At 49.1% G+C, this 15,679-nt stretch overlaps 1 protein-coding gene across 3 annotated transcripts in view; it reads left to right on the top strand.

Annotated features, from left to right (window-relative positions):
* The first annotated feature begins 1,659 nt into the window (after positions 1-1,659).
* COL20A1 (collagen type XX alpha 1 chain) overlaps positions 1,660-15,679 on the top strand; it is a 45,400-nt gene continuing 31,380 nt past the window's right edge. Inside the window, exons 1-10 of one of the 3 annotated variants that reach the window (XM_040575920.1) lie at positions 1,660-2,101; positions 5,589-5,673; positions 8,113-8,223; positions 10,042-10,185; positions 10,395-10,553; positions 10,749-10,949; positions 12,203-12,358; positions 13,050-13,169; positions 13,297-13,461; positions 14,511-14,672. In XM_040575920.1, the coding sequence (XP_040431854.1) occupies positions 5,601-5,673; positions 8,113-8,223; positions 10,042-10,185; positions 10,395-10,553; positions 10,749-10,949; positions 12,203-12,358; positions 13,050-13,169; positions 13,297-13,461; positions 14,511-14,672 (1,291 nt within the window). In that variant the 5' untranslated portion in view covers positions 1,660-2,101; positions 5,589-5,600. The remainder of the gene's footprint in view (positions 2,102-5,588; positions 5,674-8,112; positions 8,224-10,041; positions 10,186-10,394; positions 10,554-10,748; positions 10,950-12,202; positions 12,359-13,049; positions 13,170-13,296; positions 13,462-14,510; positions 14,673-15,679) is intronic. The other 2 variants (XM_040575918.1, XM_040575919.1) reach the window with 2 other exon arrangements.

Raw genomic sequence — 15,679 nt, forward strand, 5'->3', positions numbered from 1 at the left:
GCCCAACTCTGGGAGGGAAGGGAAATGAGTGAAAGCCACCCAAATCCAGGCCTCCTCAGCCCTGCTGCTCCCAGGATGACTTCATTTGTAGACAATGTGGAATATTCATATGCTGCCTACTGTGAAAGTGAACCAAATGTAGAATGACAGGTAATAACAAGAATCTGGAGAGGTTTCTTGCTTTCCAGTTCACAGAGCATCCGGCTCGTATGGATGATTTCCAGCAGTCCTGCTTAGGGCAGGTCCCTCAATGCAGATTTCCTGACCTCCACCCAAACCAAACAACCAAACAAAAAGCAAAAACAGCTGGTTATCGATCACTTTAATTTGTCTCTGAATGGGAGCTGACTTTGATGGAAAAACTGGTGCCAGCCATGTGTTAGGGATAGCAGTACTGCTGGCTGGCGTTTTTCTCTTTGGCGTAAAGGGCTGTGTGCTTCCTTAGAGCTGGTGGGGAGGAATAGGACTACTTGCAGCTCAGTCTCCCCTGGAGCATGGTCCAAGCAGGGTGTCTTTCCAGACCATAGGCAAAAGCAGTCAGTCTTTTAAGCCTTTTGTCAACATGCTCAGAGTTGTTCCATCTAGCCATTCTGTGCACAAAGCAGCATCCCTCTGCCTTTTTGTTTTTTGAATTAGGTTTTGTATTGCTGTTTAAAGAGGTGCTAGACACCTGTGATGGCCCCAAGGTTTTATCTAGAGTGACAGGGATTGAAGACAAAGCCAGGAGACTCTGGCATTGCGTGGGCACCTTGGAAAAGGAGGCTAGAAAAGAACAACACAAATGTAAGCACGGGACGCAGCTCTAGTTTTTCTCTGTCATAAGCAGCATAAATTTTGGCTCTAGGTTTGATTTTCCCTGAACTTGAAGTGCAGGAGGTGTGTGCTCTTTCCTTTCTCACCTCCTTCTAGTTTTGTAGTAAACTGTCACCAATCTGAGCAGCTGCCGAAATCCAGTAGGAATTACAGCAGAGGTAATTCGTGGTATTTAAATACAGGGCTGTGTCAGTTCTGTGTTTACAGGCTCCTGCACCAGGTGCTTTATGTTTTGTTTTAAAAAGACTTAAGTGCTTTTTTTTTTTTGGTGTTTAAAAGAAAAGTTAAAAGTTTAGTGTCTTTTATAGAACCCTTTGTCTTCTATATTCTGATGCTTTAAAATATTTAGTAAGTATTTTAAATTTAAATTTATTTAAATTATTTTAGGTTATAAAACCAAACTTCAATGAAGTACTAAATATTTGTTTAATGTGCAAAGATATTTTAAAATGGTGATTTTCTTCCATCTGACACTTTCAAAGGTGCCCGAGTTTCCCGGAGAACGGGCGATGCACGTTTCCTGCAGCTCACTGCTGCAGCGTGAGGCCGATGCTGTCAGTCCCCGGGGATCCAGCTGTAAATCTGGTCTCCAGTCGTAAGGAGAAACGCCGCTGTCAGTTGTTCCGTTCCTGGCAGCGAGGAGAAAATCTTTTTGGACCAAGCTTTGGCGCGGAGCGGAGCAGCTCTCCCGGGGCAGGAGCACGCGTGCTGCCGGAGGTCGGGGCTGCGAGCACAGCTGGAGCGCCAGCTCGTGATTCAGGCCCTGGGCTTGCAAAGCCTCCAGATGTGCTTAATTTCCTCAACCAAATGCAAGACAATTAGCCTTCAGTGCAAAGGCCGGGCTCTCAGAAGTATTTAATGCGATGTGAATGTAGCTGGGCTGACTTCATCCTTGAGAGCATGATAGTGGGTGGGAGCTCCGACTTGTTGCTGAGCTCTAGGAAATCAGTACACGGCTTCCTAGATGGAGATTTAGCATTTAGTTAGCAAAAACGCTGCGAGCCGTTTGCTGATTTTTACAGAAACAGGCTCTTGTTTCCCGGCCGCGCTTTATTTAGCTGCGTGTCCGGGCCACTGCTCTGCCGCGTGGTGGAGGGAGGTGGGGGAATCGCTGCCCCCCCTCCCTCCCCTTCCCTTCCCTAGCTGGCCTGACGTCTGGGGCTGAGATCTCCCTCACCACGCCGAGAAGCAGCCGAGGCGTTGGGGCTGCTTCTCCCAGGACCTGAGGATGTAGCAGGATCCGTCCCGCCTGCGGCTGCCTGCAGGAGAGCCGTGCCGCTGCGCACAGGTCTGTGGCTCGCTCCGTGTGCGGGGACGGGGGTGCAGGAGGGGCTGCCTTGTTTTGGGGTGGGTATCATCAGAGCAGGGAACTTCCACAGGATTTCCAGCTGTGGGAAGGCTGGAGCAATGTAGCACGGCTGCCCCGAGGGATGGCAGCAGCCCCGATGACCTTAGGTCTCCTGTTTGCTGCAGGCCAGGTCTGAATATCACCAGGACTGCTTTATAGAGAGCACTCGGTTCTTTTGGAGTGTGAGACATGCAGTCAATTTGTCTTTTTTTTTTTTTTTTTTTTCTTCTCTTTTGTGGTTCATGGTGTAAAGCTTGCAGGATTTTTTTTGCCAAAAGGACGGTGCTTGGAAGGGTTTGCTGGCAATGGCAACTCCGGGTGGGTTTCTTCCACCTGTAGGCATGGTTTGGGTTTGCACCAAGCAAAAGTTGCTAAACCTACCTGGGCTGTGGAGACCTGCAAGGCTCCACCTTGAAGCAGACCTTGTCCCTTACATTTCGGGACTGGTGCTGGGGTAACTGAGGACTTTTGTTCAATAGTGGAGCTGAAATACAGATTTCCAGGAGAGAACAGACAGTGTTTGATGAATGTCGGTTTTCTTAGGCTGTTTTAGGTACTTTAACTAGCAAAGTTCCCAGGGAGCCTGGGACAGGTTTGCTCCCTGCAACAGGCTGGTGGCACCTCGGGCAGGTGGCTGTGTGCTGCATGACGGCCCCTGCTGCAGCCCCTGTGCGTGGGCCGTGAGGTGACATTGCTTCTGCCAGTGCTTCTGCAGAGACCTGGTGGCATCCTCTGGGATAAGGAAGGACGGAATTGTCCCCAAGCTATGAGCCAGCTTCTGGGGCTGTGGAGGACAGAAATAATTTACAGCACCCCAAACTCCTGGCTTCCAGTTGTGCTGAAGTAAAAACACTGCAGGGATTTTTTTTTTTTTTGCATAGATTTTTTTTTCTTTCATTAAAGTGACTATTTTTAAAATTTCCTGCACAAATAAGGGGATCTCAGACTGCCTTAACTTCCAAATCCCCTCTGAGCATGCAGCTGGGACAAATGGGAAGTGGTGCGTGTCCCCCTCCCATTTTCCAGGCCCTAGAAATACTCACCAGATGCTCCATGTGTTGCTGTCTCCAAATTCCTTTCCTGAGCGAGTAACAGGAGAGAGGCATCGGCGTACCGGAGGCTCCCTGCACTCCACCAGGCTGAGGTCACTGTGGTCCCCCCCTTCCTGGGGACCACAGCTCGGCCTGGCTGGTGGTGGCATCAGCAGGGGCAGGAATTGATGGGAAGGGGCTACAGGATGCAGGTGGGGGCTTGGGGTCCAGCAAGTAACCCTGCTGGGCAATGAAACTCCTGCTCTCATCTTCCACCACCTCAAACAGGCTATTTGTTATACCTGATTGACTGGTAGGAAGATGAAACTTGAAGAAGAGGCAAAACATGGACGGTTTTGAAGTCCTTGCTTTAACCACGGTGCTGTAACAGTAAGGATCTCCAGCCTTGGGGCTCACTGCATCCAACCTGTGTTAATACAGAATTCACCCTTATTGGCACAGCAGGGTGGAAGCTCCTGGCTGGACGTGACCTTGCAGAAGCTCAGCTCAGTGCATGTTGCGGATGCCCACGTGCTTATTTCGCTGCCGTTTGGATCCCGTATAGCCCTGGTTATCCTGTGCAACCCAGTGCTTTTGCTGGGGGCTGGCTCCCCGTTTGCCAGCAGAGCCACAGGGAAGTGGCATGGAAGTGAAGAGCAGTTTGGTGGCATTGCAAGATGGCACAAATGAGCCTTTCAGTCAGGGTATTCGTCAAAAATGCAGACGTCTCTTCTGCCTGGTGCACGTACCTCTGCAGCAAGGGCAGGCTTTGCTCTTCTGAAGAACACAGTCAGATTCCTGAAAGCCACCTGTAATCTGCTTGTCTTTGAGCAATGACTTCACTTTATTAGCTCAAAAAAAAAAAAAAAGGCAAGTATTTCCCATGGCTAAGGGCTTCAGTTTCACTGCAGTTGTTCCATATAACCTGATCTTCAATCAAAAAAAAAAAAATATATATATATATATCACAGACTGAGTATCATGCATGAGCGTGTGTGCAGGGGGAGGGTGGTTAACATCTCTGTTACAACTTGCATATTTTTCCATTCATTCTTACAACAGTTTAGAACTGATTTAAAATGCAGAAGATCATGGCTAGGTCACTCATGTGCATATTCATTTTTCCTTAAAATCACTGACATATTGGAGGAGAAATAGGCATTTGCCAGGAGCTTGTAAATACCTGTCTGTCAGAATGAAGAGAAGTGAAATGTCACGGAGATGGCAGTGGAGGAAACTTGTGTGTGGTCTGATTCTGCCAAAAGCAATGAGGCTGAACTGTGCAGCACAAAAATGACGGATGCCAACGGTGCACTGCAAAAGGCCAACGTATTTTAAATCTGGTATATATTGAGGCTGAGGCAAGGGAGAGTCTCTGTGTCCATCTGTTAGGGTGGTTTTGTGCTGGTCTGACTTTACTGACCCAAACTGAATAAACCGTATATCCAGGCCAGCAAAGACAAGGTCCGTGAGCTGTAGGGTGAGTGCTGGGGAGTAGCTGTCCTTAGCCAGCCAGCTCTGGGAGCGCTGCAGAGGTTATTTCGAAGTCAAACTGATCCTCTGACATGATAAAGTCCATAACTGCATCTGTTTTCAGTCTTGTTCAGGTGAGCAAGTTCAAACAAGACCATCCCAACACGTCCTGGATATAACTTCGCAGGAACTCCACCAAAAAGAGCAAACAAAACTCTTGTTTTTAAGCTGTTGACATATAAACTCGGTGGCATCCTTTCTGCTGCATGATTGCTTTATAACAGCAACTGCTGGGACACAAAACCTGTGGTGTGAGGAGTTGTCTGCCAGCGAGTGCTCCTCTGATCAGCAGGTGCATTGATGGGACCGGAGACCAGATGTGTTGCTTGATCACCTGTATTGATTTGGATCATGTGAATTGGAAATAATTACTCCGTATTACTTAAAAGTTGTATTATACTTCTGCTGAGGTTGTGCTGCCAGGAGAGCCGTGCAGGACCAAGTGAGCTGAGCACTGGGATGAAGCCTTCTCCCCATCAGCTGTATCAACGCAATTTAGTTCTGGGCCAAGGCACTGAGCAGATGTACTGGAGAGACCAAGAACACAAAATAGTATGTAGGGATTGTAGCAAAATTCAGTACGTGCTTCTCTATCCACCCTCTTAGTGCTGTCAGTGCTGTATGCCTCAGCTTGTGGGCCCTTAACTGGGGACTGCAAGAGAAAATAGACTCTCCTGCCCCAAAATAAAATAAAATCACAGCAACAGGCTTCAGTTCCCAAGGCCATAGGAAAGCCCAGGTGGTTACTACATGGGGGATAGGTAAGCAGAGGGGATTCCAGGATGGCAGAATTAGTGCAGGTGAGGTTTGATGTGGTGAAATGTCACTTGCTGTCTTCTGTCCTGACCTTTGCTGTCTCGCAGGTCCTGGCCACCATGCTGATTCGCACTTGTTTCCTTTTTGCCTGCCTGCCCGTGGCGAGCCACGTCTGGGGACGAGGGGGCCAAGGTAAGGAGCTGTCTGCTCTCGCTCTGGGAGGAGTGCTGGGGGCATCCCGTGGGGTCTGGCTGCTCCCTGGGTGAAGCTCAGCCCCAGCCCTTGTGGTGGTGGAGCTCCAAGCAGCCCATTCCTGATCTCCTTTGGGGGAGGATCCCCATCCCGCCCACCCCGCAGTGCCTGTTCTCATCGCTGGCAGCAGTTCAGCGTGCCACTCCCTTGCACCGGGGATGCATTTCAGCCTGTGTAAGGAGTGAGGGATGCTTACGTGATCTGCAAATGGAGCTTGAGAACTAGGGAGAAAAAGTGGTGGTTTGTTAGCTGCCACATCTGTCCTGCTCTCTGAAACTATTGCTGTGGAGCTGGCTGGTGACACGTGGTGCAACATCGAGGTAAGAGAGCACGTGAGGTGCAATCCTCCTGTACCACATAGTGCTCCCACAGTGCCATAAATGAGCAGAAAATACCTATAGCATCTCACCATATCTTGTCCACCTTCATATTCCATATGAACCTCTGTGGAAGGGATCAGTACAAGGTGGTGAGTGCACGTCAGAGCCTGGACAGATGTATTTCCATGCCGTGCATCTCCCAGACGTGCCTGTGCAGTGTGCCTGGACTTAGCTCCCCGTCTGCCAGAGGGCAAGGTTACAGCATCAAACAGCTCACATCCAACACGGGGCAGAGAAACAGTGGAGCTTTCATGGCACCGGGGTTCATTTGCATCCAGCACATAATGGCGCCTCAGAGGATGCTGTCCTTTCACATCTGTCTGGGGACATTCTTGCCTTTTCAACTTCTGGGCTCCTAGAGCGATGGCTGAGGAGCTGGACCATGCTCGTCCAGAAGAAGGCAGCTCCATGTTTCATCTAACTATGAATCCCCCTCATTGTTCCATGATCTTTTACCGCTTCTCTTAGGCGTGATTCTGGGATTTGAGTTTGTCCCTCTCCCCTCTTCCCCATGTTTTCTTTCTTCCCCTTCATATTCGCCTGGGGTGACATGTGAATCTGAGCTTTGTTTCCCCCAGATAGTTACGTGCTTGTTGGGCAGCCTGCAGGAAGCCTCCACAAGGAAATGTTAGGGCACAGATGCGGGGCTGAGACAAGCAAGTCCTCGCTGCCAGCTCTCACTGCTTTCCTGGGCTCTGAATTCATGGCAAAGATGTCAGGAGATGGCTGGCATCATGCAAAACCAGGTTAGGGACCTGAGGAGTCCTGTGCAACACAAACGGTTTGCCAGTACTGAGCAGGATGCTCCGGGTCACCTTATTTTTTTATCATTATCATTTAATTATTTATTATAATTATACTTTTTATAATTTTTATAATTATAATTATTATAATTATAATTTTTATTATTTATTCTTATTCTTATTATTTATTTTTATGAATAATTATACAGGAAAAGTGATTGGTAACAACTGCAAGTGAGGTGGGCATTTGAGTGCAGATGTTTAAACCATGCAGGCAAAGGACGCGCTCACTCATGGCACATTAGGGCAGCCTTCTGGAAAGGCAGATGTAGACGCAGGACCAGGGAGGAAAGGAGGTGAATTTGCTGAGTTGCCATCCTATAGCCACTCAGGTGAAAAAGCTTCGTATGGTGACATTTGTGTGACAGTACGGCTGCATTTCACCAAGGAATCACTGACTCAAAGTGACACATGAGCTGAGACATTTAGCTGGACTTTAACAGATCTCTGCCAAATCCGGAGATGATAACAGAATATGCTCTTTCTTTGTTTTACCTCCTTGTTCTGTACTATTTTTTTCATCAGAATTTGCCATTTTAGTTTGCTGCTTCCTACAAACTGGTGCCCCTGAGTTACAGTTCTGCCAGGAATGGTCATTTGCACTTTATCAGGTTTTCTTTCTTCTTTTCTCCTGCCTTTTTTTTCTTTCTCCCTCTCTCCTATTCCCTCTTTCTATACCCTGCTGATCCTTGGAGCTGCCCCTGAAATGATCTTTCTGCAGAAGTATGGGATCCATCGCCTGGGGAACTTCTGTATTTCTTAGCAGCCCGAGCCCATTGAGGAGCCTCATTTTGTCCCTTTTATCTATTTCCTGCCTTTCCATTTCAGACACTTACACTAACACACTCTCTGAAACCAAATACACTGCATGAAAGCTTTCGGTGGTGTCCTTCAGGGTGCGAGAGGTGCAGAGAAACCCTCGCATGCCTCTGGGCTGCTTTTCCTGGTGGCGGCAGAGCGCGGTGAGATCTCACCTGGTGGCCTGTGGTGGGTTTCCTGGCAGAGGGGTGGCAGGAGAAGCTGGGTGGTGTCAAGGGATGCTGAGCACTCACATGGGATGGGGAAGGTTCCCTCTGAACTGCAGCAGACCCCAAGTCCTCAGAGGAGGCAGCATGTGGGGTGTTTTGTGCGGGTGTGTGCAGAGGGGGAAATCGCATCCCCAACAGCACGGACACCCAGGGGCTCCTCCTCCCCAGGGTCAGGCCGCCTGAAACTCACGGTCCTCTCGGAAGACAGGCTCCAGATGAAATGGAAAGAAACTGAAGGGAACATCAACGGCTACAAAGTGCGGGTGAAACCCATGGCAGGTATGCGCGAGCACGTGGGATGTCAGAGCCAGACAATTTATCTGTGTATAAGGGACTGAGGCAGCAGGACTGGGGGGTCTAAGTAGTGCTGGTACTTGAGGTGAGATAAGGCAGAGGGAATTATCTGTTGGTTGTTTTGGATTTAAGTGTTGATTACCTGCTCGTGCAGGGTGGATGAGGAGCCTTTCTGGCCACCACGGACTCAATCTGTAGTGCTTGTTCACAGTGTGGTGAAATTCAGCCCTCTTCCCCCTGGGGGAAAGCCTTACCCAGAAAGTGGTGTTACCTGGGACTGTGGGAGGAAACAGGTTAGGAAAGGATCATTGTCTGCCCCTCCTGTGGGAGCTGCCCCAGGACTGTGCGATGAGCTAGGTGCTCACTGGGTGCTTTCTTGCATGTCTGCACCATATTTACCCAAAGTGGAGCAGAAAACAGAAAATGGATCCGTGGTGCTATGGTTATAACTGGCAGAACAAGTCACTACTGCTGTGTCTGCCCTCATCGGGGTCCTGCTGGTCTTATCCGGGGGCTCTCTGCTCTCCCCCCACCTTTTAGGGATGTGGACAGGATGTCCTTGACCCCATACAGGGACAGCTCAGCCTGCTGGCTCCCTGCCCTGACCAAGCTCCTGTTCCCCCCAGTTCCTGGCGGTGGTGCTGGATGGACACCACGTCCCTCGGCGGGGAGAAGTGTCTGGCGGCAACCCTAGCCTCGGCTGGCATTTAGTTTCCAGTCGCTGCCTCTTTCTCAGCTGGGTGGGGAGAGCAGGGCCAGCAATGCTTGTGCTCAGCCGCCTGCTTTTAGCTCAGCCCCCACCTGTTTGCCCAGCCGGAGCTGGAGGTTTCTCATTCCTTCCCTGCCCTGCTCCTCCTCGGGCCTCAGCACGGCGGGGAGCGATGAGCATCCCGGGAACGCGGGGAATCCCCCAGCCTGCAGATGCCTGAGGCTATCCCTCTGCGTGGGCTGCAGAGCTCCGCTCCCAGCCCTAGGGACGGTGGGGTCAGAAACGCATCCATCCGCACGATTAAAGGCTCGTAGATCTTTCTTGATCAGAGGATTTTAGGGAGCTGCTTTGCCTCCCTCGCTTTGTTTTGTTGCTGTGGTCCCAGAGATTCCCCGCAGATGTAGTGCAGCATTTGGCTGCTGCTTTGCAGAGCTGCCTCGCTCCGTCTGCTCGCTGCCATGCCAAGGCAGAAATGTCCCAGTTTGTGGCTGCATCGCAGCCCCAGGACAAGGCTCACGGCTGTGAGGCACGGCTGGAGGACCCCCTGCAGCAGGAGGGGTCTGGAGGTAGTGCTGGCCCCCAAAATGATCCCTCTCCCCACAGAGGACAGCTTCTTTTAGGGAGACATGGGACTTGCAGAGAGAGCACAGCAGGAGCAGCTGGAATAAGTAAAAACGAGTTGCAGGTGCCACTTGGGACCTCCAGAGATGTCAGACCACTTCTTCACTCTGCCACACACAACCTCAAGCACATCACTTGGCTGGATGTTTTCCCAGGTGGTGGTGGCCCAACCTTTGCCCTCTAAAGATTGGGTTTTCAGGCAGCACCTCCTTGAGAAGTGGGTGGGAGTTGCACTAATGCTGGGTGGGAACTGGTTTTCCATTTTGGGCACGTAGCAGGGATTTTTAAAAGTTTTTCTCAGCTCTGGATGGGGGAAAAAGATTCAAAATCAGAGATCCGCAGAACTAAAAAATAAATTAGAGTTGACTGAGGTCCCCAGCCAGACATTCTCGGCATTTTAGCGGTGCTTTTGCTACTGTCAGCTTAAATTTAAGTTCTAGCAATTTCTGAGCTGTGGCTTCATCCCACCTCAGGGGACTCAGAGCAAGAAGTCATGCTGAAAACCAAGACTCCCAAAGCCACCGTGGGGGGGCTGAGCCCTACCAAGGAATACACGCTGCAGGTCTATGTGCTCAACGGCTCCCAGGAAGCCTTGTTTGCCAAGAGGAAATTCGTGAGTAAGTAGAAAGAGCTATTTTTTACCATTCAGAGAGCTTTTGGAGATACAGCTCTGGCATATGCCCTGTAGAATATGCCACAAAACTGAGCCTTTTGATATTTTGGTTGCAAGCTTGGACAGGGGAGTGGTGAAGACCCAGGGGATGAGGGATGGACCATGACTCACGGACCTGCCTGGAGTGACTCCTTATTTTTGTTCTTCCCACAGTAGAGGACCTCAAAAATGCATCCCAGACTAGAAACAACCGAAGGAACGCGGGAGCTGCGTCGGGAAAGAATCTCACCTCCACGGGGAGCTCAGCAGCTGAGCACAGCGGGAGCGCAGAGCCCACCCCACTGCCCCCGAATGCTGTCTTGGTGCAGCCAGGTGGGTGTCCAGACTGTCCTGGAGTCACAGTGGATGGATTTTGAGCCTCTGCCATGCTGCCAGAGAGCAGGAGATACGGAAGTTTTCAGGGGAATTGCTCTGTCAGGGACATTCTTTCATTAAGACACAGGTTGCATGGGGATAACACAAGGGACAATTTTTTATTTTTATTTTTTTCTTCTATTTGGAGCACAGCAAAGGACAGAGCTGAAAGGAAAAGGCAGAAGGGGACTCAACCCAAGGGCTCAGGAGAAGCCACGAGAAGCCAGCCCCATGCGGAGGCTGCTGTGACACAAACACCACTGCCAGCCCCAAAATCATCCCAGCGCACTCCCGCAAACTCGGAGCGAGAGTCTGTAGGAAAAGAAAAACCCAAAAAGGATTCACTGAGGAGAGGTGAGAGGGGTTTCAAACGTCCTGCTCCTTCTTCCCCACTGTTTTCTCTAATGGTTGCTATATACAAGCCTCCAGTCCTCTCTCTGTCACCGAGATTTTAAGAGTACAGGTGCTGCTGCTACCGCTCCTATTTGCTAAGTCATACATTGGAGAACTGCCAGGGATCACTGCAAAAGTTTGGAGTTCTGCAAAACATCGCAGATTTAAAGGCAAACTGGAGCTAGGACAAAAATTCCTCTGAGAGGGATTAATTTATTGATTTTTTTTTTTTTTTTTTCCCTCTATTCTCTCTATTCACATTGTCACCTCTCCTTGCTTCAGACAGACCCATGCAAGTTTGTGTTCTCCAACAGACTCCCGAGCCATGGCCCCTTCTATGCCTTCAGCACGGAGGAGCACATCAGTGGTGCTCCTTACCCAACCCGCTCCACCTCCTGGTCTCATCCTTCACGTTTCCCAGCTAACTGATCCATGCTAACCTTCAGATGCATCAGCTGAGGATGTGGCAGGGCAGATGTCTCACAGCACTTTTGAAGTGGTGGGAATGGCATTGGGCAGAGCATCCCCATTTGGTCCTTTGAGAGCAGCAGAAATTCATGGTCATGAGATGAGAGGGGAGAGTAACTCCTTGCCATCCACATGCAGTGGGTTGCAGTTATCCATTTCCCTCTACCAAAGATGGAAAAAAAAATATCTGAAAAATATTCAGGGAAGATGCGGTCGATCAGCAACATGCCCTATCTTATCCTCTGTTAAGCTGCAGGCCTGGGGCTGGGAGAAAGGCAGGGCTTGAGGAGCTGTGATGCCAGCAGGTTTTTACAGAGAGATGGGGTTTAATATAAAGCCACAAAATAATTACAGCCCACAGGGGATCTCACGATGGAATGGAATTAAGCAATCACCTGCAGTTCTTGGAGACTTAGGCTAGATAGAAGGGAAGCAAGGGCTGGGGCTGAGACGTAATGGAGCTGACAGCTTGCAGAGAGCAGAGCTTGGGCAAGACACGCTCTTCCTGGCAGGCTTAACCCTTTCTTTGTGGAAACGGAGCTGCTCACCACTCAACTTCTTGGTACTGAGGTGGTTGCCCTTAGCCAAGGGTTTCTTCCAAGGTGCTGGGATGTGTCAGGCTAGCAGACAGTCCGATCTGCCGTCCAGACAAGGTCTTACACTGCAGGCTTGCTTCTTATCTTAAAACTGAAGTGTTTTCCCTCCTTTACAATTCTTCTCTCAATGTCAAACTTTATTCCCCGCAGGTTCCCAGTTTCAGTGTGACACATCTGCAATGACTGATATCATCCTGCTCGTGGATGGATCTTGGAGCATTGGACGTAGCAACTTCAAGCTTATTAAAGAGTTCCTGAGCACTTTAATTTCCCCATTCAGCATTGCCCAAGACAAGATAAGAGTAGGTAGGACACTTCCCTGTTTCCTGACCTTGGGAAATCCCTCCATAAATACAGTCTGTGTTTGAAGGGACCTTGCTTTCCATTCCTGTGTTATCGTGCTGCTCTGATGAGCTTTTATTCCTTTAGGCTGGGGTCCTACATGCCGCTCTTGACACTTTCCCACCCTGTAGCATGCAAGAAACAGCTGCTCAGTGAGCAGAAGTGAAGTTGTATGGGCAGCACCCAGCTGGGTGCTCAGGGAGGGCTTGATGCTGAGATACATTTGGGGTTTGCTGCCTATCTCTGATGAAATGATCAGCCTACGGAGCACGGCACAGAAAGATGTGGTGGCAATGCCATGCTGGAATTGCTTTGGGCTCAGTTGATAATGGTGCCGCTTCCAGTTCTGAGGGATGCTAAACCCAGTGGATGGCACTGGCCAGGCTGTGTGTGAAACTGGTCAGCATAAATCCTTCCTGCTGGGTAGTTTGACCCTGAATAACACTGAAGCCTTATCAAATGTTTCAGAGTAGCACCACAAGGGTAAGTACCACCATGGAGAGAAGTGGAGCTAGTAGCCAGGTCTGCTCACACCAGTCCAATTCATCATTTTGTGTCACTCTCCCAAGGCAAGCTGACACCTCTTACCCAAAACAGGTCTCCTCTTGCAGCTTACCTTGACTTGCATGATGCCAATAGCTCTTGCCTTCCCCAGGGCTGTCCCAGTACAGCAGCGACCCCCGCACAGAGTGGGACCTGGGTGCTTACACCACGAGGGACCAGGTGCTGGAGGCAGTGAGGAATTTGCGGTACAAGGGTGGCAACACCTTTACAGGTAACCCCATCTCTCAGATCTCCACTAGACGGGATGCTAGACAAGGCAACTGAGGGCAGAGAGAAGAATAAGGGCTGGGGGTTGTCTGTGAGGCTGTGGCATCCCATCCCTCTGTCCTCCTCCCCAGGCCTGGCGCTGACACACGTCCTGGAACAAAACCTGAAACCAGATGCTGGTGCCCGGCTGGAGGCCGAGAAATTGGTAATCCTTCTGACTGACGGAAAATCCCAGGATGATGCCAACCTGGCTGCTCAGACCTTGAAAAACATGGGCATAGAGATATTTGCCATTGGTAAGGTCACAGCCAACGATCGGCTGTAGGACAGAACCAACCTGCTTCCACTCTTCTTCATCCTGAGGGCTATGTTCCCTCAGCTTGGATAAGAGCATCCCGACACTGTAAAGGTAGTAAGCAGGACCCTGTTACGTTGTGCGTGAGAAGAAAATTAAGCCATTTATTCAGCACAGGCAGTGTCTTCAAGGGGATTTAGTTAATTTAGAAAAGCAAACAAAAAGTTGTTCACAAGAGAGATTTTTCACCTCCCATCCGTAAAGCCTTTTGCCAGTCTCAGAAACCTGTGCCATGAGAACAATGTTCTCAGCTGTGGAATGAGATGAGAACATTGTACTGGGGAGGACAGAAGAGCTCCTTTGTAATTACTGCCTCTCAAAACTTCCCATTTCTCTGAATAATAATGTTATCTGCTCTTCACTAGCTGCCAGTAATAATGAGACAGAAAATGGTCTTGAGCAGCTCTGTCCTTGATGACTAAAGTCTGCTAAAGAGTAATATGTAGACAATAAAGTTACATAGAAAACTCTCCTAAAATTGCAATCCCCAACATTTTACGTGCTAATTTAAGTTGGGAACACAGAAGCAAGGGTTTATTATATGGGGCTATGTATCTAAATGGCTGGCACTGGGATTTCTTTCACGGACTGAGTGTAGCTGTTGAGCCTCAGCTGTGTCGGGCAGCATGATGGATTAACAGCTGTACACCTGAAATCTCTTGGAGGTCTGGTCTTGTCTGGGCTCCGTGGTTTTCCTCTCTGGCTAGAGGAAGAACATTGCTTGGTCCTTAGACATCAGGACTTGAGTTATCTCAAAAGAACTGCAAGAGCAAAGGGGGGAAGGAAACTAGCAAAGCTCTTAAGGTTTGGACGCAGACAAGCAAGTGGATCCCTGGGCAATGCTCAGATGACCTTAACGCTAGCACTGGAAGCAAAATCAACTGTCTGCTGCAGGGCTTGGTAGGCCGAGCAGGCCAATGTGCAAGCCAGAGGCAGGAGCTGCTCCCGGCTGAGGCCTGTGCTCAGCGTGGTGCTGTGCTCTGCTCGCAGGGGTGAAGAATGCGGACGAGGCCGAGCTGAAGCAGGTGGCCTCGGAGCCCCTGGAGCTCACGGTGTACAACGTGCTGGATTTCCCCCTGCTCAGCAACCTGGTCAGCAGGCTCACGCGGGTCCTGTGCGCCAGGATCAAGGAGAAGAGCAAGGAAAATGCAGGTGAAGTGAAACCTCTCAGCGAGGGCTGAGCTTTCTCCCCCTTGCCAGCCTCATTCTTTGCTAAATCCTCTCTCATACCTATCCATCCATGAGCTCCACCACCTTCTCAGCACCATCTAGCTCTTCTCCTCCCATGCTGATCTCCTTTCTCTGCCCTATTGCTGCCTGAAAATGGGCATGCCACGTCAGCATGTTGGCCATTGTCTTTTACAAGACCCTCTGAATGCAGCTCTTCCAATAACTAGCACTGTAGGGAAGAGTGGGCTTCTGTTCAGTTCCAATTATCCTTTTATGTGATAAATATGTTGTGACCATCTTCTTCCCCAAGTTTCTTGCAACTAACAGGAGGAAGAAAAGGCAAAATGACTAATATTAGGGAGAGTGTACAAAGAAAATAGGAAGAGATAGCAAGATATCTAACCATGATTTTTCCCACCCTTTACTTTAATTAATCTCCAAGATATTTTCAAGTTAAAACCAAGCAGTCTATTATTTTTATATATATATTGCTGGAGGGTAGCTTGCGTGATGAACGAGAGAGTGAAGAACTACTCCAGATGTTAGCTTATATTCCTCAGGAGGAATATCATGTACATATTTTCATCTCTCTCTGCTCTAAGATTTGCCTAAGGAGAATGAGAAAACTAAACTTTCAAGCATACTTTTAACACTCTGGAGATTCATAGAAATAATTTGATTTGTTCTTATTAATTTGTACTTTGATTTTTTTTTGAAAATATGTTTTGACATATTTTCACAGATGCAGGTTAGCCTAAAGAAAGATGTGTTGCATTAAAAAAAAAAATCAAGATAAAGTCTTATATTTAATTTTAACGGACCTTCATAATTGAAAAATCTTCTTTTGAATACAGGCAAAAATACAGATTTCTGTTGAAAAAATATTCCCAGCTCTCAGCAAAATGCACAGCCTGTTCTCTGTGGAGTATTTATGTTCTGGGTGCCCAGTTTTAAAATATTTATTTAACAGCAGTTTGGAACAGTTTCTG

Source organism: Cygnus olor, chromosome 16 (genome assembly GCF_009769625.2).
Source record: "Cygnus olor isolate bCygOlo1 chromosome 16, bCygOlo1.pri.v2, whole genome shotgun sequence".
In the NCBI taxonomy this organism is placed as follows: domain Eukaryota; kingdom Metazoa; phylum Chordata; class Aves; order Anseriformes; family Anatidae; genus Cygnus; species Cygnus olor.